The following is a 16,376-nucleotide window of genomic DNA, read 5'->3' as shown; positions in this document are numbered from 1 at the left end:
CAGTGTTACAGTCTTGTCTCTCTTTTCCAGGAAAATGAAGAATGTACGAGGTATGTAGATGCGGGATCTCGGACAAGGTTTGGAGAGCCGTAGACGCAGACGCAGACGGCGAGACGGGGAACAGGGATCGCGTTCCGCGTACGAGACTCGGGAATTTGCTGTCGATCTGCCACCTCAAAAAAGGGACTTTCTTGTTTGTTGTTTTTTGTCTTCTTTTTACAGATCTTGAACTGCGCTCCAGAACCAGGAGAAGATCCGAAGACGCCTTTCACAAGCTTAAACTACCTTGAGGTACATAGCTACTTGTACAGACAAAACATCAGAACAACCCCTCTATCGCGCCAACCACATTCGCCACATGCCGAAGCCCATCACTGCAACAGCCGCGCTGGCACCCGTCCACGCAAGTATACCTCGTTGGACCTGGGTCTGGATGATTCTGTCGGTTGCTTCTGCGTCGTTGACACGTGGAAATGGTACGTTGGGCACGTCACAGTCGAGAATCTTGCACAACGGCTCCCATCCCTCCTTGACGTCGTAGAACCAGAGGCGCTCGGGGGGGACAACTCTTTTCACGTACTCCATATGCTCGTTGTATTGTCCTGGGTGGGGATGATGGTGCCCGGACCGATAGAACAGCTCGCCGAACCGGCCGTACCTGAGGGCGTCGGAGAAGGCCTTCCAATATCTCATAGTCGGCAGCAGCGCAAGCAGGAAAGCGAGCACCCTCTCGTTCCGATCCGCCTCAGTGTCTGTCTTTGCCGCGATTCGTTCCATGCTCTTCCACCAGCTCTCCGGGTCCCGTGTCGTGCAGATGAACTTGGCGTCCGGAAACAGCTCTACCAGTTCTTCGGTGAAGAGGATGGGCGGCATGTCTGTGACGGCCGTGTACCCGGACAACAAGTTCTTGAGTCCATGGAGAACCACTTTTTGGTCCGACTCGGTTTCGATGGGTGTATGCTTGCACAGGTGAATCCAGGCGCGTATGTGGTCTTCCCCCGCGCCCACCAGTTGACTTCCACCATGATATACCGGTCCGCCAAGGAGGATCTCCAACGCCCGACTGAAGGATGCTGTTCCAGTACGGGACCTGATCGGTGGTAAGTAATTGCGCAGCTGTATCAGGAAGGAAAACCATAGGGTTCGGGAAGTCCCAGAAGCGCCACAGGGCCAAAGGGTTGTAGAGAGTACGAGACATACATGCCGCAGCCAATCACCTGGAGCCTTGCATTGGGATCAGGCTTTGATGCCTCTTGACCCATATTACACACAGATGAGCGGCGAGTTGAAGGACGCGAATCCAATGCAATTTTCGAGTAATCTCAATTGAGCTTTCAGAACGCACCTGGGACACACGGCTACGAACTCACCACATTTTGTAAGAAACGCACCTCAGCCCAGTGCGCACCGCACCATGTCCAGATGCACGAAACCACACCTGTAACATGTACTATGATGCCTTTTCTCCGTACTTGGTTCCCTGTTTGGTGCTACCCGGCGATGCCACTATCGGTAAGTCAAGGCGACCATTAGATCTCGGCTGTGCCGATCGTGATGCTAGTCGCAAGCATATATGCACCTCCGACAATATATGGGTGGGGCGGCAATATGGTGCTGTACCAATGCGGCGATGATGTGCACAGGTCATTCATCGTGTCGTCCTCATCACGACCAGTCTGGAGGACAGTTCAATAGATTTTGTGAAAACTCTCAGGCAATATTTTGGTGTGTTTGAGTTGAAGAATACCTACAGAGTGGTTCCTCCGAAAGGAGCATATCTCCATTGATCCGACCGCTTCGCAAAGATACGCCTCTTCCTCAAAATATCTCAACGCGTTTGAACTCTGATGGCTTCGGCAACAGCATCTGCCAGAGTCTCCATCACGTCCTCTGCCTCGATCAGGTAATTGTCTCGCTTGTCGTACAGGGTGCCTCCTTCGGCCCAAATTCTCCTCAGGGTGAAGAGGGCGGCCCACGGCTTTCCAGCATCCCAAGCTTCCTGCTCGAGCTTCTTCAAATCATCAAGGCTAGTGTAGGACACTTTCCACGGCTCTCCACCCGTTTGCTTTTCAAACTCTTTGAGAATTTCCGAGTCGGTGGCCGTAAAAGAGTTGACTCGTAGTGCCTTGTTCCGGCTTGCTTCCGGGTGGAGGAGAGCAAGAGCCACGAGTTTGCCAGTGCTGGGGAAGTCTATTGGTGATATGTCCAAGAAGTGGAGAGGGTGGCACTTACTCTTTCATAGTGGTGAAGCTGATCTTGAGATTCCCATCCCCGAACAATACAGCTTCTTTGTTCTTAACGTCGAACGTTCCAGCTTCCTTGGTAATGGGATTTACGCTCAAATAGAGGCCGGGGTCTCCATCGGCGTATGGCCCGACGACCACATAGGTGTAGTCCAGGTTGTCACAAGCCTGCAACGCTTTTCTAACCCGCAACTTCAATTGATGTGGTTTTTCGTGGGCAGAAGACGGCCCATACTCGATATCGGTTCCATATTCGGATGGGAAAAACCGGTGGACCGAAGGACTGTCGTTGGCAAGCTTAATCAGTTCGAGTTGACGTTCAAGCACATTTCTGCCGAGGCACGAAACCACAGTATCAATGTCTGTCGAGCGCCATGTTAGAGCAATGATGGAAGTACATTTGAGGATCTCACCTTGGTAGGCTTTGGCCACGTCGGCCGAGTTGTTTAAATCGCCTACGAAGATTTCTACCCCTTCCTTTTCCAAGCTTTTGAGTTCGTCCGCCTTCGATTCATAGGAACCTGGTGACGTGAAGATAGCAATCTTCTCAAACTTGTGCTTGTTTCGCACGATTTCACGCGTAATGCGACTTCCAATAAGCCCGGTTGCTCCAAATATCAAAACTCTTTTGCATGTCGGCATCTTGGCTGGGGACAACTTGAAATGAGGAACCTGCTGTGAGAGTTACTCTTGCCGGATTGAAAATATTTCTGTCCAACTTAGCCTGGATATGATGCTGTTTAACTGAGTCTGTATACCGAGCACGCTTCAACTCATCCACGTTTGAGTTTAAATAAAGCCCCGCGGGAATATATTAGTGGAGGAGCTCAACCCAAGCCCAATCTGGACAGAGTTCGGAGGGCTGTAATAGGGGATTTGGAATGGTGGTGGTGGCGGGTATGGGCATTGGTGGCAGGGATTTGCGTAATGCCATGCCCGGCATTAATCAGCGAGACCTCGGGATGATCATGTGATATTCCGAGGTATCTCCCTTGGTAATCGAATGAAGCCTGAAGTGCAGGAGAATGACCAGCGTATAACCGCAGGTGGCCGCGTGTCTTGTAGAGTTCTTTTGTCCCTCGTAGAAACTGCCAGTACGGTTTAGCTTCAAAAGCAGCGACCGCAATGCGGAGGCTGGTTCCAAATAATCTGGCAATAGCGCCGCTTTTGGATCAGCCAGGTCGATTCCCACACCCACCACTAGATTTGGTCATCTAGCCCCACCAGAATTTACTAGTACAAGGCAGCATCATACTCGTCCAAATCTGGGTGACCACGGCACCATCGCGAACTGATCGCGTCGTGGGTCCTTTTCAATCACTCGAAGATATTGTGACCGTGGATTGTCTGGGGAACGTCGTCGGTACCAAATTACCAAGATGGTGCGTTCCCAACAATGTTTACTTGCAATACATGCTAATGTCATATCTCAGGAGAGTCCGCACGAGCAGCAACAAAGCCTCCTGTTGTCCAGGATCATAACGAACATCGTATGCCGTTGCCTGACTTGTCTAAAGGATCGAGGTTGATGGCTGTGTTTAGGAAAAACTGAATGAAGCTGTGATGATGATGAATAGAAATCTGCAGGTACCGCACCCCAGGTAACGAAGATGAAACTCGATCCTGAGAACGGATTACAGGATGTCAATGTTCAGAATATGAATGTTGAATTGGTGGCACAAATGTTCAAGAACTATCAATCAAACGTTCTATTTCATCTTGAAGGTAAGAGCTTCTGACGCGAGATGAAGAGTTTGCTGGAGTGACACTCTTCCCAGCAACGGACAACCTAAAGGATCCCCTGTGAGATGAGCCACTGCGGGATCGGTCGCCAAAAGAGTGATACAGGGTTGACGACACTACAACTAGAGAGGTCAAAGGTACCCCCATCGGCTTGTTGCATAGCACAGACACAGTATTGGAAAGTCCCGACAATGCAGTTGGAAGAATTCCCGATGGAGCAACGTGGATTGGAACTGAAGTGCATCGAGGCACTTTATGATCTCTGGCGCATGATGGCACTAGCAAGTATTGATCAGCATCACGGCATCAAGCACAATGAGTTGCTTTGGCGGACTCAGTGCCTTGGAACAGGGGGGAGATCGAGTACAAGCCACCACTGGTGGTCAGATTCCAGCATCTAAATCCCGGTCTGTATATTAGATGTTTTTGATGCGTCCATATGTCAATCATAGCAGTGAATTCACCCAAGGAATCACGTCGAGTCATTATCTAGCAGTCCATAATTGTTCGATGGCGCCCATAAATGTCCCTCCGCCAAACGCGGGCTGCGCTGCCGCGATGCCCCTGCAGAATTTCTCCGCAGCGTGACGCGCTCTCCAACATGAATTTAATCCTTGCTTGAACCCGTCTCCTTGACTTGTGTGCGCTCATTCACATTTCAAAGGTACAGAAAACAGCCTGCCGTGAAGCGCAAGCACAGTCAGCGGCCGCACTCTGTCCTCACACAGACGAGGATGAATACCACAAAATGACAATCACATCCATCACTCGCCTCGCGACAGAGCGTCGCTTTCCTACGCCGCCCCCAGATGCACAACCGCAGTCGAGCCCACGAGTCTATGCCGCTCCGGACTTCCCTTTCAAAGGATGGCAGCCTCCAAAGCCAGATGGCTATCAACAGAGCGCGGCTACTCCTTCGGAAAGCGCAATAGTCATAGACAATGGTAAGTCAACACACCTACAGCCGTTGAAGCATCGGGCAGCTAAGATGTGTTGGTACAGGAGCCAGCACCATTAAGGCTGGTTTCTCTTTCGACAAGAGCCCTCGATTCCTCGTACCCCCGATCATGGCAAAATTCAAAGATCGAAAGTTCAACAAGTACTGCGCCTTTGTCGGTTACGACGCCTACGCCGATGCCACGACTCGTGGCCAGATCAGGACGGCGTTCGAGCAAAATACTAGCATTCCGACGAATTGGGATATCTTAGAAGGGGTCTACGACTACATCTTCCTCAAATTGGGGGTGGACGGGGAAGGCTCTGTGGGTAGACCGCTGGTTGTCACGGAGCCTGTCGCAAATCTGGGCCACAGCAGAAGAATGATGAATGAAATGTTGTTTGAATGCTACAATGCCCCAAGTGTCACCTACGGAATCGACAGCCTCTTTTCCTATCGCCAGAACAAGGGTCAATCCGGGCTTATCGTGTCTTCATCTCATACGTCGACCCACATCATTCCAGTGTTGAATCAGAAGCCTCAGATGCAAATGTGCACGAGGCTGAATTGGGGCGGCTCCCAGGCTCAGGAGTACCTCCTGAAGCTCATCCGGTTGAAGTACCCGACATTTCCTGGGAAGTTGACTCTGGAGCAGATGGAGTCGTACATCAAGCAATATTGCTACCTCTCAACCGACTACCCTACCGAACTGTCCACCTATCTAGACTGGACTGGCCTGGAAGAAAAGCGAGATATTGTAATCCAGTATCCTTTCACGGAACAGGTCGTTGTCGAGAAATCCGCCGAGGAGCTCGCCAGAATAGCCGAACGCAAAAAAGAATCTGGTCGACGGCTCCAGGAACAAGCTGCCAAAATGCGGCTAGAAAAACTCATTAAAAAAGAGCAACAGTTGGAGTACTATCAGAAACTGCGCGACTCTTATGTGAATGCCCCGACCAAAAAGGAGCAGCGTCGAATACTAGACGATGAAGAGCTCAAAGATGAAGCCGCACTGGAGAGGATCATTCGGGATCTGGATAAATCAATCAAGAAATCCAGAAACAAAGAGCTGGGAGCTCCGGAGGAAGAGGAAAACCTCGAAGAGCAACTAAACAGATTTCCTCTTCTTGATGTCCCGGATGATCAGCTGGATGAGGACAGTATCAAGGAGAAGCGGCATCAGAGGCTGATGAAGTCAGGGGTGGAGGCAAGAATAAGGGCCAAAGCGGAAAAGGAACGTGAGCGGGCGCGCGTGGCAGAAGAAGAACGCAAGGACCGCGAGTTGCGTGAAAATCACTTCGATGACTGGCTTGCGGGTCGTCGGCAACAACGCCATGCATTACTGGCCAAAATCAAAGAGCAGGCAAGGCAGAAGGCGGACTCAAGCAATCGCAAGGGCATCGCTTCGCAAATGCGGATGAAGACGTTGGCAAACCTCGCTTCAGATGGACCAAAGCGAAAGCGCAGGGGCGGAGGCGATTACGACGATGACTTCGGAGCCAACGACGACGACTGGGGCGTTTACCGTACTGTGGCCACTGAACCTGCCAGCGACGACGAGGAGCCTGAGGAAGATCCGCTCACCGCTTTGAAGGCGCTCGAGAGCGAACTTCTACAATTTGACCCAGAATTCTCGGAAAAGGACACAATTGAAGCGCAGAACGACTGGACCAAGAGTGTTTTGCACGCTTTCTTGCGAGGAGCGAGACCAGCGGATCCGGAAAGCCAACGAGAGGCAAACCAGATTCATCTCAACGTCGAACGTATCAGGGTTCCTGAGGTGGTGTTCCAGCCGGCGATTGCTGGAGTTGATCAAGCCGGTCTCGTTGAAATTATTGAAGGTGTCATCATGAGTCGGTTTTCGAACTTTGATCAACAACAGGCGCTCCTGAAGGATGTCTTTCTGACGGGCGGAAACACCATGTTTCCCACATTCGAGGAACGCCTCAGGAAAGAACTGATTGCGGCACTCCCATGTGATTTTACAATCAATGTCCGCAAGGCGGATGACCCGATCCTCGACGCCTGGAAAGGGGCAGCTTCTTGGTGGAGTAGTTCTGATGGAATCGACCGTGAGTCGGCCACCGTCACACATGCTGAGTATATGGAGAAAGGAAGTGATTACATCAAGGTAACCCAAGCCTTTGGCCTACCCAGTTTACTTTCAACAGCTTACACGTTGCAGGAGCATGACCTGGGTAATTTCGTCGCCCCGCCATTCACCTTCGGGGGTTGAAATCTATCCAGCACTCGTCGCTAGTGAGGTCGATCCTCGATCCTCGAGCCTCGAGCCCTCCTGGAACCAAGATCTTTCAAACGATGACAGCCACACCCCGCGGATGAATACCGCCGACTGGATCCGGAGATCACTTATGCGCTTAGGCTCTGTCCCGAATGGCAGGCATGAGTGACACATTTCTCTGCCAGCGAGCTACGGAACAAGAACTGAGAGCCCCAGAGCCCCAGAGCCTTTCAGGCCTGCCCAGCCTCAGACTTGGTGGCAATATGGTCAATCCCAGACCCAGTGATGGAGTATGACATGTGGATCTGTGACTTGAGGAACATGAATGGAATCAGGGCGTATCTATTCTGCAGAGTACAGATTCGTCTTCGAGAGAGCGTTACACAACCACAGTCGATGTTAGTCACTGGCTTGGCACGGATGCTGTGTGGCTGTTTATCGACATGATCATCGCTCGATATCATCTCTCCTGATCATCGCCAATCTACCGATCCGTGAAACGTCATGTGGAGAAAGGTCCAGCTGGCAGGGGCAACGGCCATGGCCCACAGACGTGACACGCCGTTGACACAACGGAAGCATCAATTTCCATTGTAACCGAGCCGCTGTGCCTCTATGAGAGGGCTTCCATTTCAGGGCATTCCACATTTAGGAGGGTAGAAAGCCAGACTGACAAGCTAAATATGAAGGTTGATTCTTCCAGCCATTGCTGTTTCAAGATCGAAGCCATTCTTATTGCCGACTTTCTGGGTCCAAGGCTCCTGGCCCCATCTAGAAATCTATGTATGGTGGCACTGAGCTCGTAACGAGGAGGGTTGTCAGCGCAGGAGGATCTCCGTAGATGGTTGAATCCTGGAAAGGCCCATCTCATCATCCTATCGCCCATTGTTCGGTGTCAACCCTACGAGGGAGAGTTCTCGTATACCCTATATGAACTTTCCTGAAGTTTCCTCTTCAGGGTTTCCCAACGGCCTCTGCCATAGGTGTGCCACGATCTTCCAAGCACATAGTACAGAGTTCCGTCTCGCCGAGAACGCCTGCTATGTCAGCATCGTCAAGAAAGGCGCAAGAGCAATTTCAATGGACTGCACTACCATGCCTGGCGATTTCCCACGGCAGCGACCTGAAATAACCCAATCGGCGGCCGCATGGATCACGGAAACCGATCGGGTGCGCGCCTTACATCCATTTCAGGCCAACGCTGCTTTGCCCACCAGCGTCCTGTTTTCGCCTGGTCACCTGGGCCTCAACCCCGAAAGAGGAGGTGGAGGTGGAGTTGGAGCGTGAAGCGACGGCCGCTGGTCCACGCCGCGCTGCTCGTACTCGTCCTTGTTCCTCCTTGGTAGAGCTTCAAACAAGTCCCAGGCTGACTCAATCCTTCCGTAAGCGGGCCGTGTGCTCTTGGATCTTTTGGGATATAGGTCGCCGGCCGTCCAATGGGAATAATCCATCTCTTGTCATGCTTATCCACACTGGTCCCCGAAAGCCCGACAGCCATCTCCAGGATCAGCAATGTTCGCCTTTTGCGAAGGAGTCGGCCAAGGAGCAGGGGGGGTGTTGACAAGGTTGACCCACGGATGCGAGCGGTACGCGATGAGGCTTCCAGTCGTTTTCTTGGCCATGTGGCAATGGCAATTTGATCTCAGTACCCGAAATCGAAATCAGGTCGCAAGGCTGCAGGGCGTCTAGTATGAGGCTCGCATCGATACATTCGGCCGTATGGTATTGTCATGACACGGTTTTGGTGGTCTTGTCATTACATACTGTACCGATACACAATCTTGGCGCCTTGGCACTGTGCGTTACAATCAGATACTCGGTATTCGTGACTTTGCTCATTCTCATCGACTCGTACCTAATCACCATTTTATCTTCACCACCCTTGCCTCGCCCGTCGCTCCGTCGTTCCGCCAGTGATGGCACTCCTCGTCCCCTGCTCGCCAGCCCTACCTCGGTCCTGCCTCCCCCGATCTCGCTGGACGTTGACCCTCTGCGAACGCCAGTCGTCATCATCTTGTCATGCTTACCACCTGGTTTACCAATTGCGGACAATTGTCCAATGCACAGATCAATCCAGCCTACCCCAGTTGCTGCTCCTTGAAAAGCTAGGAAATCCACACTACTGCATGACGATGCTGCAGCCGCAGCTCCTTCCGGAGGTCCCAGCTAGCTCCCGTGGTCGATCATCCCAGTGTCACCCTTGGCCGCTGGGATTTCGAGCTGCTCTTGTGGAGTCACCTCTCCTCTGACGGGAAGTCAGTCCATTGACGCACTTGGGTAATGTGTAGGTAGGTACCTGCGATTTCCCCTCTGCGTGGCATGCACGTCTAGTCATGAACCTGGGTAGCCGGTGCCAATCGGGTCTACCATCTGCTGCGGACTGCCTACAGAGATACTCAGCGACATGGGTTGAGGGTGTAAGCTCCTCGGAATGAGAGGCGACGAGATGAAGTTTTCCGAATCGGCATCCCTCAAGGGACGACCCACGCCCTACTTCTGGCTCAACGCGCCACTATTACACCCGCAGCGCGAAACACGCTCAATACGATAGTCATGTTAGCGGCATTGACTACCAAAGTATTTGAAGTTTCTCAATTGATTCAGGACCTCCAGGAATCTGACTGAAAAAAGAACATCTTCCTCGAAAGACTCGTACATAATTTTCGGCCGAACAATGATCAATGTCTTGATGGATCCGTGGCTGCGGCTTTACCCAAATCCGGCAGGCCGCAACTTCGTGGAGAACAACCACAATCACAGAACTGGCTGTTCATCGTTCGATCTCACGGTCAAACCGTGTGCCCAGTCCTGCATCAGGGGTCACCCCAGCCAACTACCAGGTCCATGACGTTTTCCTGCTCCAACCATTCCGAGGCCAAAGCCCTGGATGTAGGGCTGCCGTGCATAGCTAGCTCAGTTGAAGCCGGAGTGACAGGTTAGAGATCAAATGGTCCAGGCTAGCACGTGTGAAGTCTTCCACTAGGGATACTCTGCACCACATTCGCCCATGCTAGTAACGGCAAGAATAGGCAGAGGGTTTAGAGCGACAGAAACAAGCCGACAACCGCCAGTGATGTTAGCAGGGCTGCCCTACTCGATGTAAGTCCGCTCAGTCACCAGAACCCATTTTAGGGCATAACACCGGGTATACGTCGTTGTCCTGGACCCTGCATTGCAATCCTCAAATGCGGAAAGCGGTGGTGATGCCGTAAAACCGGGCGAAATCTGATGATAATATTTCGGTATGGACGTTTGCCCACGCAGCCTTGAGTGAGAACTTGCTGGCAGAGCATTTGGAATTTTGCAACACTTACTGGTCACGTAATTGCTGACCTTTTGAGGCCCGTCTAGTCAATGCTTGACTGCTCAGAGAGCTTGAGCAGGTGCCGCTTAACTACATGAGGATGGATGCAGATATTATCTCATCAGTGTACCTGCTCCGAGGTACGACAGGGGCGAGTGTCACCAGTCCGAGAATTTTAGGCACAAACATCGCAGGTGTCAAGGTCCCGGTTAGACGGCGCGAGGCCTCGAAAGCATGGGTGCTGGTGGCTTTCGATGCATGCATGACGCACCGGAAAGGAAAATGACACCGACCCCCGCTGAATGCAATGGCTGCCCGCCGCTGCCTGGTCGAGACGGCATGCTGTCCAACGTTAGCTGTTCCAGCGTCATGAGCGCGCAGAATCGTTTCTTGTCAGCCTTGCAACCGTACCAGGTCAGCAACAGCGTGGTTGTGTCGGTGAGATACAGCGAATCCTGACTTGAGGTTGACAATCTCTGCGACATGTTGGAGTGCTTAGGTGAAGATATATCGCTCCCTCACCAAGCTGCAGAGCGACTTGCTTCCTCATCTGGTAGGCACACTTGACGAATTCGGTACAACCGATCAGGCAAGCATTCACCATCGGCTTTGTCTGGAAGAAGTTCCTCGATCGCCCTAACGCCATATGCCAGCAACATTCATGCGGCTGATTCATCGTGGTTGCTTGATCCCAATGGCGTCGTGATCAGAGGATGTGGAGTGCTACTTCAACTTCGCGTGGAGAATCCATTATCCAATGTCTTTTGTTGCGCTCCAACTCTGTGTCTCATGCGGAGGGGCCATCAATGTCCAAGGCCCTGACGTCTTCCAGGAACAGCGTGAGGTTGAGCAGAGGAGGTCCTTTACGGTGATTTGAAGATGCTCACGAGAGTATGCATCTTTTTTGGTGATAAGCAGGTAGGAGATTGGCAAATTAGAAGTTGAACATTTTCTGGGAGCCGCACCAGCTATATGCCGGAGTTGGGATGTTGGTACTTCATCGGACATTGGGTCGAGCCTGTTGCAAAGTTCATCCTGATCATCCAAAACTGAGGTAGTCGAATGTCTGATGGCTCTGACCCTGAATGCTTCAGCTGGCGCGCACGTCAACAGGCGAAGAGGCATTGCTGAGAAAATCGTCTGTCAGTTCACCAAAAGACATGAGCAAACCGACTCTCAAGCTCCCAGTGTTTGGAACAGTTACCATACATACTGACCTCGACACAACCTCAGGCGAGACCGGACTATACCTGAGATTGTTACAAAATGCACTGCCATGCTTGTCCTGAGCCTGAATCCATCTGTCACTGCCACCTGACATCGGAAAGGGCTACAGCCGGTGTACAAGGCTGAGCTATAGATCCTCCTAATCTTGGACTCTCGATTCCTTCGGACAATTTTGCCCGTGGGGTCCCAAGGTATATCTTCGGTTCTTGTCTCCACACTTGGACAATAATCCTTCTGTCAAATGCAAGGAAGCCTGGGTCGATATTGTCTGATGGTATCCCGAAGAATTGCCAGGAAATTCCAAACGGAGGCCGTCAGCTCAAGCGGCCATGTATTGGCCATGTATTCGTGGAGGCGTCCAGCAATTGTTCAGCTCGTCCATGTCAATCTTCATTCCTCCTTTGAGGGATTGGGTAACTTCCTGAAGGGATTGCTGATTGAAGAGGGCGAGGATGACTCCGGCCTCAAGAAGGCCACTGCCAGCAAGACAGTGAATGCTCAGGCCACTGGAGGATGCGGCGACACAGGATCCTCTGTTCAGTTTTGTGACAACTCTCACACCACCACCACGTTGCCTCGAAGCGAATACACCATGTGTCGAGCGGTATCTCTCGCGTACTGGCAAACATTCCATTAGAATCCTACAGGCATGGGTGTCATCCAAAAGCTCGACAGGCGCATACCTCCCCATACTAACATCCTGCTTTGATAATGGATCAGTCATACAGATCGGAATTTGGAAATCGGAAAGCAGCGGATGATTCGAAGCCGGCGAAAGACGACGTGGTTCTGCAGCGTCTCGCTCCTCGCAGCGTCGAGTAGCGATGCAACCAACCAACCACGAATGACTGGGGAAATTCCAAATTCGGGTAGGAGGGCCTGAAGCATGCACACGCTGATCAACACAGGCAAAGGCTCGTTGTCTGAAGACGGCACCGTTTGCTACCCCAACGGCAAAGAGTCTAGATCTGTGTATTCAGTATTGTGCGAAAAGTCCCTGTTTGCAGCGATACGGCAGACGCTACGTCTCGTGTGGACTGACCTTCAAGGACCCGCGGGTCGAATGCAAATAAGAATCTCAGCTTATCACCTGCTTACAAGTTGTATCGCAAGAGGCTTCCCTTTTGCTATTTCTGGTCTCCCCACAGCGTGTGCCGGGAGTGCCCTACCCTTGGGCGCAGTGACAGGTTCTGTGTTCGGTATTGTTCCAGATTGTATGGAACGGGCCTTGAAGGTCCAGACTCGGTTACGAAGCGATTTACCACGAAGCATAGAAGGGATTCCTGATCCGTCTTGGGTTTGTGCAGCTACGACTACAGTACCGCATCTATACCTTGGCAAGACATGGTCATTGCTCGAGAGGAAGTGCATTGTCCCAGAAACATTGGGTTTGAACCGGCGCGAGGCGTGTTTGCTACCCTTTCCACATCCAGATGAATGGGCTTACCAAGGACTAGAAGCATGTTGCTTCATCTACCCTAGGCACCACCCTTGCCTAATCTCCGAAAGACTGGGTAATAAGATGTCCTCGGTGTACTCGGTAACTTGGGGAGAGTCATGTTAGGACACAGGTACGGAAATCCCCCCCTGGCACCCAGCTGGTGAAGCTACAGGTCGCTTACCTTATACAGTAGGTAAGCAACCCCAACTTGAGTAAGTAGATCGTTTTCAGAAAGGCGCCCAGAAGCTCGACGGAAGACCAGGATGCCTTGCTGTTCCCTTTTATGGTTAGGCGGCCATCCAGGCGGTGGCTCTCGGCTTGTCGCTTCTAGGACACAAACAGGAAGAATTCCAAAAACAAGAACAGAGAGAAGGGGAGCAAGAAGAGAGAAGCAAGATCATCTGTTCCATGGCCAGCCGTCCCCCCCTGGATCATGACTGAATTCGTCCTCTGCGCGCGCGGCTTTGCGGGATTTGAGCGAGGCGGTATGAGGAAATTCGATCAATCGCACAGTTACGAGGTACTCGGTATGACCCTGGTCCCGAAATATCCCCAAACCCCCAGAAAGCCTGGAGTTGCTGCCTGGTACGCTGCTGACGGCCAAAGGTTTAAACCTGCATGGCCTTGCGCACCCTGCGACGATGGTTAAAAGTGATCTCTTTGATTGATCCGATTCATGGCACCCCGCACCCTGATGTCGACAGCGCAACCCAGCAGCAATGTGGATTGGGACGAGTCTCTGCACTTCATGCTGGCCAAGATGCCCCGATTAATATTCATGAGGCCTTGTGTTCGGTTCGAGCAAAAGTCTCTGCCAACCATGTCATTCTGCGTTTACAGCTGCACGGAAGATACTTGGACCGCCAGACTGGCTGCGTCGATGCCTAAGAATCTACGATCCACGAGTCCTGCTTCCGGCATCACTAGGTGAATATCGATCGATCTCCATTCCCCTCTTTCCTCTTGTCCTTCGGCACGAGCCCGTCCTGTCGCCTGTTTCGCGGTTCCGCTCGTTCTTCATTTCGAGGCATACCTCATGCGGTTTGACGCGTGAGCCTGCGCGAAAGGACCTACGCAGTGTGGATTGATGGGTGGTGAATAGTGGATGGCTGGCATTACACCACGCCACGCCAAGCCACGCCATATCACCCTCATTCGATGTAGGTGCTGTACTTGTACTTGTACAGTCAATCTCGAGTGAGAAAGCAGTCAGTGCACTCTTCCTCTTTGCAGACATACGTGTTCCTCACAGTCTCCAAATCGGGCACTACTCTTTTTTTTTACCAGGCGATGCCACTGAGGGGTTCTGGACGTACTTTTCTTGAGGTAGGTAGCTCGCTCGCTCGCTTCCCTGCACATGCCGCGCTGCTCATTCACACCCACCTACATATCTATCCGCCCATGAACCGCGCATAGCCAGCCTACCTGCCTGGCACACTCGTCCGCCATGTGCCCGAGGGGAAAGGTAGGTACATACATAGGTGCTCAGTAGTATGGTGGGGATGAGGCGAAGGAATGGGGAAGGAGGGGATCGAAGCGAGAGAATGTGAGAGAGAGAGCAAGTCTGCAAGTTTTGAATCCTGCCGATCGAGCTGGGATCTTGACACCGTACCGATTACCTCGTACATACATAGCTCGATAGGAATGTAGGTAGGTATTCGGTACCTCGGAGCCGCAGTTGGGAGCTGGCAGTACCTACAGTATGTACGTACCGAGTACAAGTACGATTGGGGAAGGAAGTAAGCCCAGCACCAGCACCAGCCAACAGCCAACAGCTCACCAAAGGAGACACTGGAGACCAAATGCGTGTTAGGTACTCGGTACGAGTATCGAATATCGAATATCGAATATCGAGTACCCAGTATCGAATATCGAGTATCCAGTACGAGGGAACGAGGGAACGAGGAAACGTACCGACTCCAAAAGCAATTTCCCACGACACGCACCATAATAGTACGAGTACCGAGTAAGCCCATAGCTCCATGCGTGGCACCCAGGTGGGCTTCAACAACGGAGGGGGATTTTTTTTTTATGTCAGCGACCCAGGAGACCAGGAGAGGCACGATGTCCGAATCGGGGCATTCTCCACTTTTCTTTTAAACCTGCGGTGCCTTCCTATCTATCCACTCACCCACCAATCTATCCACTGATCTATCTACAGTACAGACCACACAGACCAATCTACATACACACCCAACAGACAATCGCCCTCGAGGCTCACCGCGAGAGGGAGAAAGCCATTCGATTAAATACATTCATAACTCGCACCGCGTCACCGCGTCACCTAGTCTCCGAGCACAAGTACTCACCGAGTATTATGGAGGGAGTGTACTCTGTAGGTAGGTATTACTTGGTAAACTCGTACCTTTGTTGGTAGCTACAATACCTATCAGTAGACAGCCAAGCAACCAAGTAATCTAGATAGGTATCTACTCGCATGAGCCCTCGCACGAGGGAGATGGAACTCTATTCCGTTGCACTCTACGTGCTACACGCTACACGAACCTCAATACCTGAAAACGAGTCTGGCGATCGATTCCTGCCTGGTACTTGTCCTGGTACCGAGTAGGTATATGTTCGATCCTTCTTGGAAAAAATTTCCGGAGGATGCAAGTCACTCACGACTCACAGATTATCACACGGTAAACGTCACGTTTCTGGTCGATGGTCAACTACTAACTCAACAGTTGTGCATCTCTTTCCGATGTTGCACTGCACTGGGTTAATAGCTTCAATCCTCCGTAATTCCTAATCTCATGCCTGCCATCCGCACTCCATGTGTGGGAGGGCATTGTTACCAGACAACATGGCGGTGACGAGTCACTCTAGGCAATGCCATGCTCCTTCAGAGACATCACCCAGAACGAACCCGTTTTTGTAGAATGGAGCCAAGTCGAGTCATCCCGTAACCCCGGAGTTGGGCTTGCACGCTCACATAACATAACCCCCCCAAGCAGCCTCGTGGTCTGACTTTTGGGGGGTGAATCTCGATGTCAAGCCAGATCTTCGATCTCGGAGCGCGCCACAGTAGTAGTGGTGATTGGAGTTCCTGTCTCCCCTGATCCTTCTCGCTCATACCTTGGTATGTATGTGTGTGATCATGGTGGTGTGTTCCTGCGATGGAGAAGGTCCAAAAGGGCAAACCTCTGCGTTAACCTGACACGCCTGCGTAGACTTGATCATCACCATTGGGGAATCTCCAGGGCGCCGAGTTTGGAGAACGTGAGAGCGGCGGTGGT

The 16,376-nt window shown here is 51.8% G+C and overlaps 5 protein-coding genes across 5 annotated transcripts; 3 read left to right on the top strand and 2 right to left on the bottom strand.

The window, feature by feature from the left end:
• Positions 1 to 333: 333 nt before the first annotated feature.
• On the bottom strand, positions 334 to 1,262 carry AYO20_11066 (hypothetical protein; the record flags this gene model as incomplete). Its single annotated transcript, XM_022649319.1, has 2 exons — positions 334 to 1,090; positions 1,201 to 1,262. 2 exons carry the CDS (start codon positions 1,260 to 1,262, stop codon positions 334 to 336), a joined length of 819 nt encoding a protein of 272 aa, XP_022494697.1.
• A 566-nt stretch (positions 1,263 to 1,828) lies between these two features.
• Positions 1,829 to 2,885, bottom strand: AYO20_11065 (hypothetical protein; the record flags this gene model as incomplete). The annotated part of the gene is made up of 3 exons (XM_022649318.1): positions 1,829 to 2,180; positions 2,233 to 2,605; positions 2,657 to 2,885. 3 exons carry the CDS (start codon positions 2,883 to 2,885, stop codon positions 1,829 to 1,831), a joined length of 954 nt encoding a protein of 317 aa, XP_022494696.1.
• Positions 2,886 to 3,622: 737 nt separating this feature from the next.
• On the top strand, positions 3,623 to 7,159 carry AYO20_11064 (hypothetical protein; the record flags this gene model as incomplete). The annotated part of the gene is made up of 5 exons (XM_022649317.1): positions 3,623 to 3,625; positions 3,677 to 3,733; positions 3,821 to 3,968; positions 4,715 to 4,930; positions 4,989 to 7,159. The coding sequence occupies 5 exons, from the start codon at positions 3,623 to 3,625 to the stop codon at positions 7,157 to 7,159; spliced, it is 2,595 nt and encodes an 864-aa protein (XP_022494695.1).
• A 936-nt stretch (positions 7,160 to 8,095) lies between these two features.
• AYO20_11063 (hypothetical protein) lies at positions 8,096 to 8,452 on the top strand (the record flags this gene model as incomplete). Its single annotated transcript, XM_022649316.1, has 1 exon — positions 8,096 to 8,452. The coding sequence occupies one exon, from the start codon at positions 8,096 to 8,098 to the stop codon at positions 8,450 to 8,452; it is 357 nt and encodes a 118-aa protein (XP_022494694.1).
• Positions 8,453 to 11,967: 3,515 nt separating this feature from the next.
• AYO20_11062 (hypothetical protein) lies at positions 11,968 to 12,333 on the top strand (the record flags this gene model as incomplete). The annotated part of the gene is made up of 1 exon (XM_022649315.1): positions 11,968 to 12,333. One exon carries the CDS (start codon positions 11,968 to 11,970, stop codon positions 12,331 to 12,333), a length of 366 nt encoding a protein of 121 aa, XP_022494693.1.
• Between the last annotated feature and the right edge of the window lie 4,043 nt (positions 12,334 to 16,376).

Source organism: Fonsecaea nubica (assembly GCF_001646965.1).
Source record: "Fonsecaea nubica strain CBS 269.64 chromosome Unknown Scaff132, whole genome shotgun sequence".
Taxonomy (NCBI): Eukaryota; Fungi; Ascomycota; class Eurotiomycetes; order Chaetothyriales; family Herpotrichiellaceae; genus Fonsecaea; species Fonsecaea nubica.
Note: the sequence above shows the minus strand (reverse complement) of the source record. Positions and strands in the feature narration are given on the sequence as shown.